At 38.0% G+C, this 18426-nt stretch overlaps 1 protein-coding gene across 9 annotated transcripts in view; it reads left to right on the top strand.

The window, feature by feature from the left end:
- Positions 1 to 18426, top strand: part of FNDC3A (fibronectin type III domain containing 3A) — a 125514-nt gene that overhangs the window by 103101 nt on the left and 3987 nt on the right. For all 9 annotated transcript variants that reach the window (XM_062607337.1, XM_062607336.1, XM_062607338.1 and 6 more), the window contains 11 exons: positions 4226 to 4364; positions 6053 to 6121; positions 7078 to 7196; positions 9125 to 9230; positions 9322 to 9497; positions 10572 to 10685; positions 12787 to 12936; positions 13021 to 13304; positions 14721 to 14930; positions 16341 to 16507; positions 17092 to 17219. In XM_062607337.1, the coding sequence (XP_062463321.1) occupies positions 4226 to 4364; positions 6053 to 6121; positions 7078 to 7196; positions 9125 to 9230; positions 9322 to 9497; positions 10572 to 10685; positions 12787 to 12936; positions 13021 to 13304; positions 14721 to 14930; positions 16341 to 16507; positions 17092 to 17219 (1662 nt within the window). The remainder of the gene's footprint in view (positions 1 to 4225; positions 4365 to 6052; positions 6122 to 7077; positions 7197 to 9124; positions 9231 to 9321; positions 9498 to 10571; positions 10686 to 12786; positions 12937 to 13020; positions 13305 to 14720; positions 14931 to 16340; positions 16508 to 17091; positions 17220 to 18426) is intronic.

Below are 18426 nucleotides of genomic sequence, written 5' to 3'. Positions count from 1 at the left end.
CATGCTGTTCATCTTCACAAATGATCTAGCTGATGGAATTAAAAGCATCCTCACCGAGTTTCCTGGTTACACCAAACTGAGTAGTGAGACGAACACATCAGAAGGGAGGCCCATCTTACAGAGAAGTTCTTGCTAGCCCATTCTTCTAACCTGTCCAGGCTAGAAGAGCAGGCTAGCAACAACAGTATGAACAGTAACAGACAGGTGCAAAGTCCTGCACCTGGATCAGAATAACCAGAGTCGAGCATAGGCTCGGAACAGTCTTGCTGAAAGGGACCTGGCAGTCCTTGCAGACAAACTGACTGTGAGCAGTGCAGCACTGCAGCAGCAAAGGCAAATTGAATCCTGGGCTACATCTATAGGGACATTACTAGCAGAGATAAGAGACATCATCATCCCACTTTATTCAGTTCTCATCAGGCCACACCCAGAGTACTGTGTTCAGTTCTGGTCCCCACAATTCAAGAAGGATACAGACAGACAGGAGGGGGACCAAAGGAAGGCCACAAAGATGATGACAGGGCTGGAGAACCTGCCCTATAAGGAAAGACAAAAGGAATTAGATCTTTTCTCCCTGGAGGGGAAAAGGCTTGGGAAAGCCTCACTGCAGTTTTCCAGTACTTAAAGGATGGTTACAAAGAGGAGGGAGACTCTCTTCTTCACAAGGAGGCACGTGGAGACAGCAAGGGGTAATAGGTGCAAGTTGCACTGGGTGAGGTTTCATCTTGGTGTAAGAAATCAATTTTTCACAGTTAAAAAATCAGTTAGTGGAACAACTTCCCCAGGGATATGGTGGACCCATCACTGGATGCTTTCAAGATGCAACTGGGCAACATGCTAGATAATCTCACCTAGGATTGCTTTTCCCTGAAAGGTTGGGCCAGATGATCTTTCAGGTCCCTTCCAATCTGGGCTGTTCTATGTTGTAAGTCACTCTTGAACAGTTGCTTGGTTTTGGAACAAAGCTTAAAGAATGTCTCACAGTACAAAGTAGACTCAGAATAATCTCATCTCTGTCTACAGGGGAAAAAGTGTTGATAGTTGTTGTCTTGCTTACGCCTAAAATACTATTTCCTAAGGAAAAATTGTGAACTGCTGAAGAGCAGCATCTTTGCAATATGAAAGGTCACAGTTTAAGGATTGGTTTATTTGTTCTGAGTTAACAGTAATACATAGGTAGCCTTTTTCAAATGAGAGCAGATATTTTGCCCTGTTGACGATGATTACTTTCTTAATTAGAAAGGGTTATTATGGGGATTAGTCTTGCAGTACTTGTTGTTTTTTTTTTTTACATAACTCAATATTTAAATAATGTAAAACAGGCAGTGTGCTCCAAGGACTGCACCAAGCTAAGACTGTTATGGCCACACGTTATCTAAAGAACAGCTAATAACCTTGAAACTAGTTTTTGTAGGACTTAACCATAGTCTTCCTTTGAAAGTATTCCTATATGCTAATCACACCTATTACTAGTAAATATGTAGTTAACTTACACATCCTAATTTTGTCATTAAAATAAAAAAACCTTAATGATTATACCCTATTTTTCTTAACAAAACAGTAAATGGAATTCTCTGTTCACTCGTTCATGGGGTATAAAGAAGAAATAAATATTGCGCTAATCAGGTCTTTAATTCTTATTATACAGGGAAAGACTTAATAAGTAGTAATATTCCTTAAGGCTTTTAAACCTTATTGCAATATGTAAATACTAATGGTGCCTGTTCATTTGTAATGGTACAAAGACAATCAGATGATTGTTAATCTTGTAAACTGTATAAGGAAGCTTAATGTCTGAGATACTTGTTAACTCACATTTCCTTTTCTCAGTCTGTGCTGACATTACTGCTGTTATTTCAGTTCTGCTTATTTTTAAAACAAATATAAAAGCCAAAAAAAAACCTTTTTTTTTTACATTGTTCAGTTTTGAACAAATGGGAATACATAGTGAACTAACTGCAGACACAGAAAGTAAAGAATAGCAATTTGTTTGCCTAGAATCACAGAAAAGTTTGACAGGATTAGTGGGGATCATCTGTGTTAAACTTGTGTGGAAAGCAGGGCCTCAGGTTATGCAATTCAAACCTGTTCTAGCTCTGTTGAGCTAAGACTTCAGTATTTCCAGCAAGGGAGATTCAACCTCTTCTCTGGGCAGCTTGTTCTCATGGTGATGAATTTATTTCCTTATATTTGGCTAGAAATTTCCCTAACACATTTTGTGTCTACAGTCTCTTGTCCTGTCATCACAGATCCTTGTGAAGACAGTATCTTCATCTATAGCTATCTTTTAGGTATTAGAAGGCTGTGATTGTGTCCCCCTTAATGAAACTTCTTTTTTCTTAGGCAGAATAAGCCTTCAGCCTTTTTTCCTGTGTCAGGTTCTCCAACCCTCTAATCATCATGCTGGTCCTCTTCTGAACTCTCTTCAGTTTCCCAGTGTGTCTCTTGAACTGGGAGGACCAAGATTGCACATGGTATTCCAGGCATGGTTTGAAAAGAGCTGAGTTAAGTGGCATAATCACATCCCTCATTCTGCTGGCAAAAGTCTTCCTGATGCAGCCCACAAAACAATTTGCCTTTGCTACTGCCAGGATGCTTTGCTGATTCATTTGGCTTGAGCTCCACCAGAATCCCAAGGTCCTTTTCAGGAAAGCTAAAAAAAAAAAAGCAAAGCTGACTAGCTAGTCAGATCCCAGACTGTATTGCTGCTTGGATTATTCCATCCCAGGTGCAAGACTTTATCTTTGCCAAAGCTCATACAGTTCTTGTTGAGGCAATCTTCCAGATTGTCAAAGTCTGTATGGTAGCTCTTCCTTCCAGCATATCTCTCTCTGCTCCTAGTTTAGTCGATATGCAAACCTGGGCAGGGTACATTCACATCCAAGTGATCTTGCCATCCAGATCACTTCCAAGTGTCTGACATTAAATTGACTGCTGAGGAAATCCAGTCATGAGCAACTGCTAATTTACCTTCAAACCATTAACCACCACCCTTTCAGCCTGTCATTCTATCAGGTTTTCCACACCCATCTTGTGGTCCATCTGTTATGTCTATATCTTACCAGCCTGTCTACATGGATGTTGTGGGAGACCACGTCAAACTAAAATCAGGGTAGATGATGTCCACAGCTCTCCCCTCATCTACTGAGCAAGTTGTTTCATCTTAGAAGGCACTCAGGTTGGTCAAACACAATTTACCCTTGATAAATCATGTGCTTGTAAATAACTTCCATGACAACCTTTGCCATCATTTTCCCTGGGACTGAAGAGTTTATATCACCTTTGCTGTTAATACAACATACCCATATAATCACTTTTTATTTCTAAATATATATTCTTAAAAGAAGGTACTGTAGTCGCATGAGAGCTCTGCTTAATTCATCCTAGCTATTCAGGTTTCTTTAGCAGTTGGTAAAGCATCATTTTTTGCCCTTTATTTACATACATTAAAATAGTCTTACCTCAATAGCAAGAAAGTGTAATTAAACTTTTAGTACTTCAGAGTTCCTTCAGTTGAAGTTTAAAAATGGTGTGTAGTTCATTATCAATAAATGGTGCGACTCCAGTAAGGAAGAATGGTTCTTAGACCTAGCCAATTTCTGAGTATCTTACATGGTTTTGAAAGAGCAAGTGTTTAGATCGTTGACTTGAAATAAAATGGCTTGTGCTATATTGAGCACTCATACATTCCATTAATGTCACTGAAATTTGGATGTCCTGATCCCTTTTACAGTCAGGCAACTCATAAGCATCCTAAGTAGAAGCTGAACTTTATGCACCAACATTTGGAATTTGGGAGATACCAAGGTTATTCTGTTATTGTTGCTATTACTACTAGTAGTATTATTATGCTTCACAATTGCTAGGGTTTGGGGGGCTTTTATAAGGACTTTTTTAGCTTGCAGTTTGCAAGAATTTTTAATCTCAGTATAGTGCCTGTTTAACGATGGGATTGATGAAAATGTAAAATGAAGGTGTATAATAGCTTTAGTTCTTGTGATAATTTATTATGTAGCTATATGTCTAATACATTATATATAATAATAGTTAATATATATAACTATAATATATAACTAATATAATAATGTATATGTTACAATTATATAATATATAATTATAACTAATATAACTATATACATTAGTTTGACCTTACCATTAACAGTGAACAGCATACCACTAGCCAGTGCATCTGTTCTGTTTATAATACTTTCTAATGTATTTGCAGGTCATTGCCTATAACTCAGAAGGGAAAAGCAGTCCAAGTGAGACAGTAGAGTACATTACATGTGCAGACAAGCCTGGGGTACCTTCAAAACCCTCAGTGAAAGGAAAAATTCATGCACAGAGTTTTAAAATAATCTGGGGTAAGATTGCTGTCCAACTCTTGTTTAGAGTATGTTGTCTGTATTATATATATCTATACACACACATATATATATCTAGTGTTTTATGTATATTTGTATATAGAAGTCCAAGTTTTACTTGCGTAACAATCCAGTTCACTGAGCCATTATGATACATTTTCATGAAACTAAGAGCAAAATATTGATTCAAAATAATTAGGGTACCAGCATAATAGGGTGATTATGTGGGAAGAATAATATACAAATTATATCAGGGACTTCTGTTGCAGGGGACTACAGTAACTAAAAAAACAGTAATTGGTGTACTACAAAAGTTCTGTTTCTCTGGCACAAAAAGTAGGTGCCACGAGATTATGCTGAAAACAAAGATCCAAGTTCCATCTTCAGTGTTTTGGTTTGATACATTAATGTTTCTATTCACTAAGGTTCGTAAGAAACTTTTCCAGGTTTTTTTTAGCCTTATGCTGTGAAACAGAAGGTGAAACAGTACTGGGTGATGCAGTACTTTAGCAGAAAATCAAACAGTTAAAGGTGTTATTTATTGTCAGAGGTAACTAAACTTCTTACCTATTTCTGCTTAATAGCATATTTAATTATTTTGCATTGATAAGAAGTTACTTGTAGAGTATAATTAGAACTCATCAAGTCCAGTCTTGCATCTTTCCAGAGTGCTTTGCTACATCAGGGCCCAATACTTGATCTTTTATGGATAATAGATAATGTATGAAGTTATTAGAAGCACCTAATTTGTAAATTGAAAAACAGTTAAAATATCTATACATAAAATCTTTAATAGTCATTATTTTGAACAGTAATACTCTCTTCATTTTCATGTGGTAATTCTATTTTTCATTTGGAGTAATTTGTTACTTTCCAACCAAGAAAGTGCTACGTGCCATATAAGAAGTGTCATTTTGTTTAGCAGGTGTGATATGATAGTAACCCTTGTCTAAGAGGCAACACTGTTTCATCCAGCACATACATAATGTAATGTTAAGGTAGCAGTACCTTTCTGTGTTGAAGTATCATGCTGTCTTTATGTTTGTCCAAAGTATTCTTTTTCCACATTATTCTAGTTCTGCTGGTCTCTTAAGTCAGCTCTGAGAGAGTTGCAGGATTATATGTCAAAGATAGAGGTCTGTAGATTCATATCTTGTACATGAATATTATACCAGGGAGGGTAGTGCACTCAATTTGTAGTGATGTATTAAAAATTTAGAGGTGAAGTTTCAGAAGCTCCTGACTTCTGTTCCCTCCCAGACTATTTATATTTTTTAAATCCTGTCCTTAAATCATTTTGAAATATTCTTATATGCAAATCAGTATGATAATCTTTTCCTATCTGCAGTCCAAACTACAGGATCATTAGGAACTATGTCTCTGAAACCGTAATCAGGCAGCCTTCCAGAACACGTCAGACTAACTGAAACATTTGCTGTGGCATCTCCAGGGTGCCTGATTCACTTGACACTTATCATCTGTAGAGTATATGATAGGGTTGTGAGCTGGCAGCTTCATATAGAGGAGAATTTGAGTCATTTGCAGCTATCCTGAACTAGGATACTATTTGTCTAAATAAGCACCCATCTCCAGTTAGCTGTTGATTTTGCCTTTTGTAAATTTTCTTCAAAAGCTACAAAACCATTGAATTTACCTCACTTAGTTGTACTATTGCTGGGTTTTTATAGATCCGCCAAAAGACAGTGGAGGAGCAGCGATAAACACGTATGTTGTAGAAATGTCTGAAGGCTTAAATGGTAAGTATTAGGAGCATATGTTGGCATTCAGCTGTGGGTTTTTTTTTCCTGTATATGTGTGCCTATGGGAAGAATAAAATGTGTATTATAATAGGGAAAGGTATTGCAAGGGACTGCCATTAAAAAAAAAATCAGGGGTGTCGGTGCTTGTCTGCAGAAGGTTCTTTTTTTTCTACCTTATAAAATGCCTCAAAACCATCAAAAGAGGTGCTCTGTGGTTTACTGATTAATGAGGTGTATTTTGTTTTGGAAATGAAATCACACATTTCAGACATTTTAAGGTGAGAAAACAGTTGGATGTGTGTGATAGATGAAAACTAGTGCTGCTCCATTTATGGCTATTAAAGGAGAACAGTAACACCATTGAAATAACTGTTTCTGCTATTTGCCTTTCTGTTCTTTTATACAGAAAGTAAATTAACAATATTTTAAACTGGGCATAAAGCTATCCAGCTAAATCATTTTAAAATCTAGACCTCTTAAGTAACCTTATAAATTCAGAAACACAGTCACATTGAGAATGAAGGTTCATACTTCTCCAGTGCTTTAGGAACAAGCTTTATCAATTGTAAACTGTAGTTACAGTCTGCAGAATTAATGCTGTCATTCAAAGTTTCTTTTCCATGGAGAACTTTGCATTTGTAGCTTTTCTGTTTATGTGGTTATTATGTTTGAGTGTGCTTCCTAGTCCAGTAGTAACTTCTTCATTAAAAGTAAATTCTCTCCTAGTTAATGTGAATAAGGATGATATTTCAGCAGATCTACACAAATTTACCTGGGAAACTAGCTTTATGAAATGATTGGATCTTTGTCCAGGAAACTCAAAGCAAGCCTTAATTTTTTCTTTTATAAATATCATGCACACACTTACGGAAGCTAGGATCCCTGCTGTGGCTGGTGCTGAAGTGTGGCAAATTACACCTTGGTTCATTGCACACTTATTCCTAACCTTTCAGGAAACAAATGGGAGACAATATACAGTGGAGCTGCTAGGGAACATGTGTGTGACCGACTAAATCCTGGCTGTTCCTATCGATTACGTGTATATTGCGTTGGGGAAGGAGGACAAAGCACGGTAATATTTTTATTAAATAAAATTTTTCACTCTTAAAGGAAATCTGGTGCAGTAGTTAATCAGCAAATACTGTACAGAAGAGCCTAACAAAATGGCCATAAGTAGTACCTAAAAAAACTTCAGGTATTGATGTACAGTATTTCATGTTTCTGGCCACTTTTTAAAGAAATACATGTGAATATTCTTTTCCGATATTGTATTTTGTTTAAAGTAATTTTACAGAAATAGACACTATGTCTTTTCCTGTGTGATGCAGTGGTATAATGTCATTCCTTAAGGCCTAACCCAAGACAGCAGTGCTAATTTAATGTTTTCTATGTGATGAGTTCCCTGCCTGAGTAGGCAATTCAGCCCAGCAGCCAGGGGAGGACAGAGTTTTTCCTCTGGCTTTACAGGGTTGTGCTCCATAGTCTCTTCTCATGCTGTCTCAGCCACAGTCAAAATGTTTACATAGCCCTAGTTTTCAGTATTCCCAGCCAGTCGTGTGTGCCCTGCTATGCTGCCTTGTATATACACATTACATACACACTTGCACTGTACCTTCTGTGGTGTAGTTCAGCCTCCAGTGCCACAAATATCATGCAGTATTCTTCTCCCTCCTTCCCAACAGCAAGTGTAACAAAGCCAGCCCTGGCTTTCTACACACTTGCAGCAGGGCTTCACTGTCAAGCTGATCTCCTGAAAAACTTACAGCCTTGCATTCTTGGTGTTTGCCATTTCTTCCCTAGCCTCCCTTTTCTATGTGTTCTTCCTCAACATAGAAGTCTCCTGCAAAGAAAGCCTTGCCCATGGCTACCTTGTCTTAAGAATAAATCTGAACCCCTTCAGTGCTGGCTCAGCTGCGGTGCATTCCCTGTCATCAGAGCTGAGCTTGCTGTTGTACAGGGAAAGGGGGAAGGCAGTATACTTCCAGTCTCCTAACCACAAATGCATATATGTCTTTGGAGAATTTTGGGCTGCCAGCCTCCTTCCCCTCAGCCCAAACCTATTCCATTAGTTTAGAATAAACATTATTTGAGTACCAAAGAGCAAATAACTTTAGAAAGCCCAGATACTTTATGAAGGTGTCAGAAATCCACAGAGGAATAGTAAAGAAATATGTAATTAAACTTTCTGTAGCTTGTCACAGACATACGCCTCATGAGAAACATTCTACTTTTTAAGTAGCATCAGTTGTTCAGTGCAACAGTATATTTCAAAAGAACTGAAAAGCAGCAAAGCTTCCAACCCACTCTTCTGGAACGTATGTAGAAAGCAGTTGTGAAATGAGACTCTAAAATGCATCTCTTTTGTAAACTAAAAGGCTTACCAACTCACATTTGTTCTGTATCACACTGAAGCTAATTACCACACACTGACTCACTTCTGTCTGCATCTAGAATAGTGAGTGCCATCTGCTGCTTGTTATGCTATGTATTTTTGCATGCACTTCAAATCAGAGGTGGTTTGTTACACATCAGGTATTACTAAGCAATGAAAAAGTTGAAATTTCAGTATTTTTCTATTTCTTCTGACTGACGTTTCTGCCCACTTTTGCTCTCTGAGGGATTCTTGTACAGAAAGTATACAACCCGTAAAGTTTTAGAAATCATTAAACTGCACTCTGTTGGAAAAGAGAATGAGTTTACATTTTCGTATTTCAAACATCTATACTAGGTTTGTACCAATAATTAACCAGTTTTAATTTCTACCCCTTGCATGTGTACCAAAACACAAAAGTTAATTTTGCATATTTTGTGATTACTGGAGCATGTTTTATATAGGTATTGTGAGAAATACATACCAGATCACTTAAGCATCTTCATGTATATGAAGATGTAGCTCATAAAATGGAAGATCCTGATTCTGACTCAGTTATTTGCCTTTACTTGTGTCATAATAGATAGTGCTTGTTCTAGCCCCTTTATTAATCTATCTTTCCTTTGTAGGCATCTGATTCTTTACTGGTGCAGACACCAGCAGTGGTTCCTGGCCTATGCCAGCCTCCAAGGCTACAGGGTAGACCAAGAGCAAGAGAAATTCAGCTGCGCTGGGGTAATTCTATTACAACTGTTAGTGAGTGTAAGGGATACAAATGTGTTATGTCTTAAAATTAAATGAGCTTTTCATTCTTTCTCACTTTCAGGACCACCTCAGGTAGATGGTGGTTCACCCATTACCTGCTATGGTCTGGAAATGTGTCATACAGAAACGGATGAACACAGAGAGGTTTACCAAGGCTCTGATGTTGAATGCACAGTAGGCAGCCTTCTTCCAGGGAGGACATACAGCTTCAGACTGCGAGCAGCTAACAAGGCTGGGGTAAGGAGACAGTCTGGAATGAAATTAGTTCCAGAGACTGAAATCACTAATAAGGATCTTCTCTTTTAAAAGAAACATTTAACAACAATTAGGATTTCCTGATGTAGAGTCATCTGTTTCACATGGCTTATCGTTATGTGGGAACAGACCATTAAACATCAGTTTATTATAAAGAGGGGTTTAGATGAAGGGAAAATATCTCATTATGTCTTGTATCTGAATGATAGCATTGGGAAATGGTTAGAAAATGGTAAGTACTTTATCAAAGCATTCTTGCAACTTTACTGTTCTCATGTGAAGTAAGGTAGTAAATTATTTTCTGTATACAGCTTTGTAAATTGATCTTTATTTTTACCACTGTTGGTGTTCTAGAACATAATTATTAGCATTTCGTAGCTCTTTTTTGTATATTTAGTTTAACTTCTGAGTAATGTTCTATCAGTTACAAGACTATTTTCTCTATTTGGAGTATTAAATGTGTTTAAACCAACTGTTGCTGTAGAACAAGCTCTATTTAATTACATTTCCAAAGACCTTATTTGAAGACAGAGAGGCAGGCAGGGCTGCTTGCATTTGTTCCATAACATTCTCTTCATAAGGACTCTCAAAACCAGTTGCTGTTTGTGAACAAGTCTATAACTTAAGGCTTTAAAGCATTGACCTCATGTCTTACCCACCCTCTACTAAGAGTGGTTTATAGCTCAAGCATTTTTTTAATTCTTTATTTCTTTGAGATAGATATAAATAGGCAATTACAAATCATGTGATCTACAGTGCAGCCATCACAAAATTTCAAAATAAGGATTTGGATGTCACTTTCCTGTTTTGCTTGAGAGTTTGAAATGTCAGATTTATTCTGATTGCATTTGCTGTAGAGAAGATTCTTGAGCTGTTCTGGAGAATAGTCAAATACTGAAATAAATCCTGAATTCACATTCCACAAATATTTATTTTATAAGCAAGTAATGCAAAGTTTCAGTATTATATTCTGTGTCCCAGCTATGGTAAACTCTTAACTTAAAAAGTGGTAATTTTATTTTTACAATTTATTTCTATCAATTCCTTTTTTAATAGTTCGGACTTTACTCGGAAAAATGTGAAATAACTACAGCACCTGGACCACCAGATCAGTGCAGGCCCCCTCAAGTGGCATGCAGATCTGCTGCATGTGCTCAGGTGTCATGGGAGGTAAGAATGCCATGTTGCACCTAGCTTAACATGATTGTCTTCTACATTTTCAACTTTAAAAGCTTAAGTCTGTATTCTAATCACATTTTTAAACATACTTAACTGATTAGCTGATACTCAGTAGGTATACCTGCAGATATATACCTGCAGATATATACCTGTCATATATGTACCTACAGATCTCAAGCCTGCAGGTACTTGAGATCTTTGTTCTTTTAAGAATTTCACCATAACTGCAGCACTGCATTTCTGAGTGGTGCAGGCTCTTTAATGTACTTATCTTTCCTCAGAGCTAATATATACACATATTATAGTTGATTATTCTGCGTTTGCTGGTTTTATAAGATGATTTAATTTTATATTACTACATCAGAAATAATGCAGCAAAAGTCTCTTATAAACCCATAGTATTTAGAGATTTGATTAAAAAGATGCAGTAGATAAAAATAAGCTTGTAGAAAGGAAGAATCTATCTGGCAATACTGTTTAAACACAGCTTTTCAGGGACTCAAGATGGAGTGAAATATCTGAGTTACAGAACTGTACAGAGAAAAACCCAAAAGATTCAACTATATTACCTGGAAGGTAGAATTGATGTTTCCTAATGGAAACACACCTGATGGGTGTGACAGAGGAGCTCTCCTTCAATCTCTGTAAGGCAGAACCTTTTGAATCTCTCACAGTGTTCAGGTAGGATTAATTTGACCAATGTTAGATGTCTGGTTTATACAGTCACAGAGTATCTAAGGTATGAGTGGACCTCTAGATGTCATTTATTTCAGCCTTCTGGTCAAAGCAGAGCTAACTTCAAATTTAAGTCAGGTTTCTCAGTGCCTTGTCCCGTCAAGTTTAACTTATCTCTAAAGATGAAGATTCTGCAGCCTCGTAAAGCTGCCTCTGGCCAAAGTCTCAAGCTGTAGAATTTTTTTTCCTTTATGTCTACTCAAAATATCCTTTAGTACAAGTCATGACTCTTTCTTCTTGTCTTGCCACTGTGCCACTTCCAAGAATTTGTCATCATCTTCTTTGTACCCTACCAGTAAGTAATTTAAGGCAGCAGTAAGATCTCCCCTATCATGTTGATACCAAATAATCTTTACCTTTGTTCTTCATTGCAGTCCCCTTTAGTGGCCTTTTATTTGGCTTACACCATTATGTCAATGTCTGTCTTATATTGGGGAGCCCAAGATAGGACACAGTACTAAAGATGCAGCCTCACAAGTGCTGAGTAGAGGGGAATCATTACTCCTTTTAGCCTTCTTGCTGTTCTTTTGCTAATACAGGCAGTACATAGTTTGCCTTCATCAGACACATATTGCTGACTCACATGCAACTTTCTCACCAGGACACATGGGTTCTTCTTTTGGTGGAGTTGCTCCTCAGCCACTACTGTTCTGTCTCAGGTCCAGGACTTTGTGTTTGCCTTTGTCTTAGTTGAACTTCCTGAAGTTTATATCACATCCTGCCTGTGGAAGTTCCTCTGGTAGCTATACCTTCAGCGTATCAAGTGCTGCCCCTCCTTTTGTTGTCATCCCTGCATTTTTTGACTTGTATTTTCCTGCTGCTGTTAAGGTGAACTGTTAGATCTACAGCAGCAACAGTGAACATTAAGAAATTACCCCATCCTCACTGACAGCTGCACAGCCATCCACAGCTGCATTAGTTTTCTTACCAAACACATCTCATTGTGAGTGAGAGAAGTGGAGTCCGTATCAGTCACAGCTCAGGAGCATTGAATGTCATCCTTTGATGTGTTTGAATTCAGTCACTTACCTGCACATAGCTTAGTGCTGAAAGTAGCAAATACTCAACTTTCAAGAGAAGGGTAAAGAAAAAAACATGCTTTTGAGCAATTATTTTCTGCAGCTTGGTATGATTGCTGTCTCTGAGTATTTAATCCAAAACAGCAGCAGTGTTTTTCTTTTGTTTTCTTCATAAGATATTTTCTGGTGGGGTATTTAAATTAAAAATCAGCAAAGGAATGGGAGGATAACATATCTATGGAAAAGACCATACACATGTGATGACTTTGGTTGATTTGTGTTTTTTTTTTTCATTGGTCAGTGAATTTAACTTCTAACTATTTATATCCATTTTAAAGGTTCCAGTGAGTAATGGAGCTGATGTCACAGAGTATCGCTTGGAATGGGGTGGTGTGGAAGGATGTATGCAGATGTCCTATTGTGGGCCTGGGCTCAGCTGTGAAATGAAAGGGCTTTTGCCTGCCACTATTTACTATTGCAGGGTTCAGGTAAAGACTTGAAACTATTGTTAGTGAAATCTGGAAAAGGGAATTGACCCTCCCATAAAAATGTGGTCTCCTTTGCTTTTACAGGCAGTGAATGTCGCAGGTGCAGGCCCTTTCAGTGAAGTAGTGGCATGTATGACTCCAGCCTCTGTACCTGCAGTTGTGACTTGTCTTCAGGGACTAAGTGAAGATGAAGTTGAAAGTCCACACTATTCTCCTTCCACATGCCTTGCTATAAGCTGGGAAGAGCCTTGTGACCACGGATCTGAAATCCTTGGCTACAGCATAGACTTTGGAGATAAGCAACCAATAACTGTTGGGAAGGTTCTGAACTATTTTATAGGGGGCTTACAGCCAGATACTACCTACAGGTATGCCCTGCACAGCTACTTGACAGCCTTACAAGTATTTAACATTAATGCTGGCAATTTGAAGAGCCACTGCTCTCTGTGTCAACAAACTATAAAAAACAGGAACTTCTATTGCAGAGATAGTTCTGTGTGAAGGCCAGGTTGGACAGGGCTTTGAGCAGCCTGATCTAGTGAAAGGTGTCCCCTCTACTAGGGACCATCTTCCATCTTGTTCCATCTAGTTCCAGCCCCGAGAGAGTGGGGTTCGAGCTAGGTGATCTCTTAAGGCCCCTTCCAACCCAAACCATTCTGTGATTCTATTCTAAGATTCTACTCACAAAAGTGCTTTTATAGAATACACATGCCAATTCTCTGTGCAAATAAAATATTGCATATATTAACCTTAGTTCTGTGCTATAATACATTATCATAATGTTAAATATTACTATAGTGAAGGAGAAATATTTATTCATAAGCCTGCACACATTTCTGTTTCAATATTTTGAAATTGTGTGATTGACAGTCGCACAATGTGATTACTGTGATTACTTTTTTTTCAGTTACCTAGATACAGTTACCTAGATGTTTTAGACAAGCAAATGTTCATTGCCATATTGAGATTAGCTCACCTTGTTCTCTGTGGCTACCTGTGAGAGATGCAGAGAACCTCAGATTTCTGTTTTCTGCTTTTTTAGTTTTAGAAATTCATTTATTAGCTAATCCTTTTAATTCTTACTTGTGTAAACCTAATGCCAGCATTGTTTTACATGGACTAGCCAAAAAAAAAAAAACTAAATTTCGAGTTCTACAAACCCCTCAGCCATGTGTCCTTTGACTTCTAGTTTCCCTCTCTCCCTTTCAAAGCAGAACCAAGTTAGCTTGTGTTTGCAGCACCCAGAAATGTGTTACTAGTGAAAAGAGCAAGAGAGGTGGCTGGGCACCATGACTTTATTATTACACAAATCAGATCCGTTCCGGAATGCACATAAAACTTCCCTGTAGTCATCCCTGAGCTCGCCTGATTTAATAGCCAAAGATAAGGATTCGTTTCTTTTGGAGGTGGGTTTTTTTTCGGCTTCCCTCATCTTTCCAATGTGGCTATCAAAAATTTTGGTACAAAGCCTGCAGGGTCAGGAAGCTGGACCGCTCTTGAAGTGGCTGACAGAGTTTTTGTGTCTTTCCACTAATGTGAATGATGCAAATATGCTAAGAAATTTTTATTTTGGGTCAATCTAGCTCCTTAAACTGTGGCAAGAGAGGTGACACTCCTGCATACTCATGACAGTCTGTCAAACCGTAATATTGATAAAGGTCTTCACTGGAGAAATACCATCTATTTGGTACCATTGTTCTCTCTTGAATGTGAATGATGGAAATGACCAGTTATTTTTTAGAATCTAATTTCAAGTTAATTTATTCTCTCTTTTAAAATACCAGAGTACGAATTCAAGCCCTGAACAGTCTCGGAGCAGGTCCTTTCAGCCACACCATAAAACTGAAAACAAAGCCTCTTCCTCCAGATCCACCTCGACTGGAATGTGCTGCATGCAGTTCTCAGACTCTCAAGCTGAAGTGGGGAGAGGGAACTGCAAAAGCACTAACTGACTCCATTCAGTACCACCTTCAAATGGAGGATAAGAACGGAAGGTTGGTTTTGGCATCCTTTTCATCTGCCCTCTGTCACTGTGGTCTGATGCTTGGGAGATGGCAGCAAAGGGCAAAATTCTATATGCTTTGCTGAATTTACCACAGACATAGAACAACATCTCATCTGGCAAGGCCAGAAGGGCTCTAATGTTCCATGCTGGGAAGTACAAGATCAAAAACTTCATAGTTTTTATTTATAATTCAATATGAAGAGTTTAATGAAATGTTTCATACCAGCACGCTTTTCTCTCTCCCATTTGGTCAAGTATTTTGTCAAAGTATCAAGTCTAATCAGTCTTGTGGATTTTATGTACTTAATATTGGAAGTGGTGAATTCTTTACTCTCTGTTGTCTGTATATGCACTTATTTTTAGTGGAAAATAAACTCATATAGTACAACGTATTATTTTAAGGGATCCTTTTTCTCATGTTAAATCGGAACGTAAGCTGAGATGATACAGCAAGTACCCTTGCCTGAATGGTAAAATGAACAGTAGTGCCACACTATGTACTGCATCTGAATCTCTGAGTAGCTTTAGCTTGACAGCAGTACAAGACATCTACTAGGTGAATTTGCTCTGCAGTGAGGAAAAGAAATTAGACTCTTAACTGGAAAGAAATTCATTACCATTACCAGAGACTAGGTCATGTTCGGGTACTATCTTTTAAATGTAAAAGAAAAGAAAAAGTTGAAGTAGAAGATAACCTCTCCAGGAACCGATGAACTTGTGCTGTGTGCTGCGGATACCAAAATTGAAAATCTAATGAAAGCTGCCATGATCAGTCTGTGTAAGAATTATAACATGAAGGAGAGTGGCCAGTCTGCAAAGCTCCCACAGTAGGACTTGGTGTGTGCTGCAAGCATGACTCTGGCCTCCTCTGCAGGTCTGAGTGAGCTTCATCAGTCACCCATCTCTGGCAATGATGTGCAAGAGCAGTTGGATCTATAACCCCTTCCTAGTAGTAAGGGAGAGTTGCAAAGGAGCAAAAAGCTAAAATCTCATTACCTGATTTTGAAAAGCTAAAGATGCTGGAGAACTAGATGGCAAAAAAAAAAAAAAAAAAAGCAGTGTACGCAGCTTGCTGAAAGAGAGAGCTGCTATCCTTTCCCATTGGTTCAGGTGTGGAAGGGTTTCTGAAGATGCTCAGGATCATTTTTGCCCAGACACAGTCTGTAGTACTCTTTGTGTAAAAGAGATTTTTATTTCAAAGACATGAGAAATAAAAACTTGGCCCTGGAAAACCAGCTTATTGTTGTGTAGTAATGCCAGAACACCATTTAATTCTGCAATAAATTTCTGTGCTTCTCATTAGATTCTGGGAAACTGGGGGAATAGATTTCAAGACTAAACTGTAGCTTTTTTGGAAGTCCTTTCTGTGTTTAAAATAAGCTGCTCTTTCTGTTTCCAGGTTTGTATCCTTATACAGAGGACCATGTCATACATACAAAGTACAAAGGCTCAGTGAGTCAACATCATACAAATTTTGTATTCAGGCATGTAATGAAGCTGGTGAAGGTCCCCTTTCTCAAGAATACGTTTTCACTACTCCCAGATCTGTTCCAGCTGCCTTGAAAGGTAAAGGTGCTTCTTTCTTCATTTGGGGGATGAGGGCATGACAAGTTGGTTTTAGTGTTGTGTTGTATGTGGGGTATTTAAGATGCTAAGCCCTTTTCCAGATGCAGATAGGGACAGTAAGGAAATGTTCCTTCATTGCCTAAAACTTCTAAAATATTCACTCGAAAAATGGGAGACTTGGAACTTAATGAGTTCTTTGACAGAAGAAGGTTTTTTGTTAGAATCCTTGCTTAGCAGAAGAGAGTGACCAGGCTGTTATAGTAAGGTGATGTGAAAATTCTTCCTACCATGTTTAGTATAATTTTAAGCATAGCAGCTATGGGTTGGTTGGGGTTCTTTTGCATATGATACACACGTGCAGTGCTTTCTGTTGGGTGATACGTAAACAAGCAATAGAGACCTGTGTGAATTGTTAGTTGTAGTTCCAGAAAATGTTGCAGGAATAACATGTTTGGATCTGAATCTTTTGTTTCTCTGAGACAAGATAGCAGATAGAATACAGGATTTCACAAGTGGTCAGAACATAACAGTGTTAGGTGATTGGGAAAGCGGAGCTCACTTTCACCTCTGTTTGCTCCCTTCAGCGCCAAGAATAGAGAGGATAAATGATCACACTTGTGAGATCACATGGGAGGTTCTGCAGCCCATGAAGGGTGATCCCGTTATCTACTGTCTTCAGGTCATGGTGGGAAAAGACTCAGAATTCAAACAGGTATGATGTGCTTCAGTTACTGTATTTTAATTCCATTAATATTTGTGGTAACTAGTTTAGATTATAGATTGTTGTGTTGACAATATGGTTTTCGGCACCATGCTAACTTTTTGTTACTAAGTAATAAAAGGTAGTATCTCCTAAAACCATTGTCATAGAGAAAAAAGATGTAAGGAATATAAACATTGCACTAAATTGCACCTCACCTCAGGTGGTGAAGGAATTTCAGGAAACTGAAAAAAAAGAAAACATCCACCCAATGGTACCAAAATGAGACTTGTGAGAAAAAGGTCAAAGGGCTCTCTTTGCACCAAGAGCTGTCTGAAGGCAGTAAGCAGTATTATAGAAGTTTTGACTTTGACAGAGTCATACTTCTGTACAGAGAACTGCAGGTAAGAAAGACCCCCTACTTATGCAATGTAGACATTCAGCTGTAGGGAAACTTTTAATGTAATTCAGTGATTATTTTTTTACCATAGGACCATTTCAGTAGTAGGGCATGCTGTGTTACTATAAGGGTCAAGCAGTGGTGAGTGTGTTTTAATTTCACATTTGATATTATCCAAAGATACAGCTGGGAACCCACGCTACAATTATGTCTGTATTTAAAAGAGGATGGGCAGTGCTAATTTTGCTTCCCTATAAACTGCCTGATAATTGACGTGAAATCAGGCTTGGAAACTGTTTTACACTGTTAAGCAATCAGGTTTCCTTCCAGAAAGGAAACACAGTTCTAGTTTATTATAATTTTATTACAGGTCAGTACTAAGTTTTACCTGTGCTTTGGTAGATTATATGCCTTAATATTTTCATAATTCATAACTCCTAGTGCAGTGCTATGTCTGTTGTGTCCCTTTGTTAAATTTTTCAGTAAAAAATGAACCATACTGCAAGGTATTTGTTACCTTGACATGTGGATATTCTTTATCATAACCTTAAAATTGAAAATGCAGTATGAAATCTGTAATAGAGGTATGGTCAGTGCTGCTTCTGGACATGGAGTCAAATTAGCCTGTGATCAGCAGTGTGCATTGCCAGATGAGCTGGGCAAGAAATTAAAGGTTACGCTTTAAGCCTGGAAATAACAGAGTAGACTGAGGTGCATGAGTCCTTTTGGCTCTCCAGAGCAGCTCAGCACAGTACATTAAAATAAAATGAGGAGACAAGTTTGCAAAACTTAAAATTGGAACAGTCAAGAAGTAAACAC

This window comes from Pezoporus occidentalis, unplaced genomic scaffold, assembly GCF_034315485.1.
Source record: "Pezoporus occidentalis ecotype Australia unplaced genomic scaffold, CSIRO_AGI_Poc_V1 ctg122, whole genome shotgun sequence".
In the NCBI taxonomy this organism is placed as follows: Eukaryota; Metazoa; Chordata; class Aves; order Psittaciformes; family Psittacidae; genus Pezoporus; species Pezoporus occidentalis.
The sequence above is the reverse complement of the archived record's forward strand: the minus strand, read 5'-3'. Positions and strand labels throughout refer to the sequence as shown.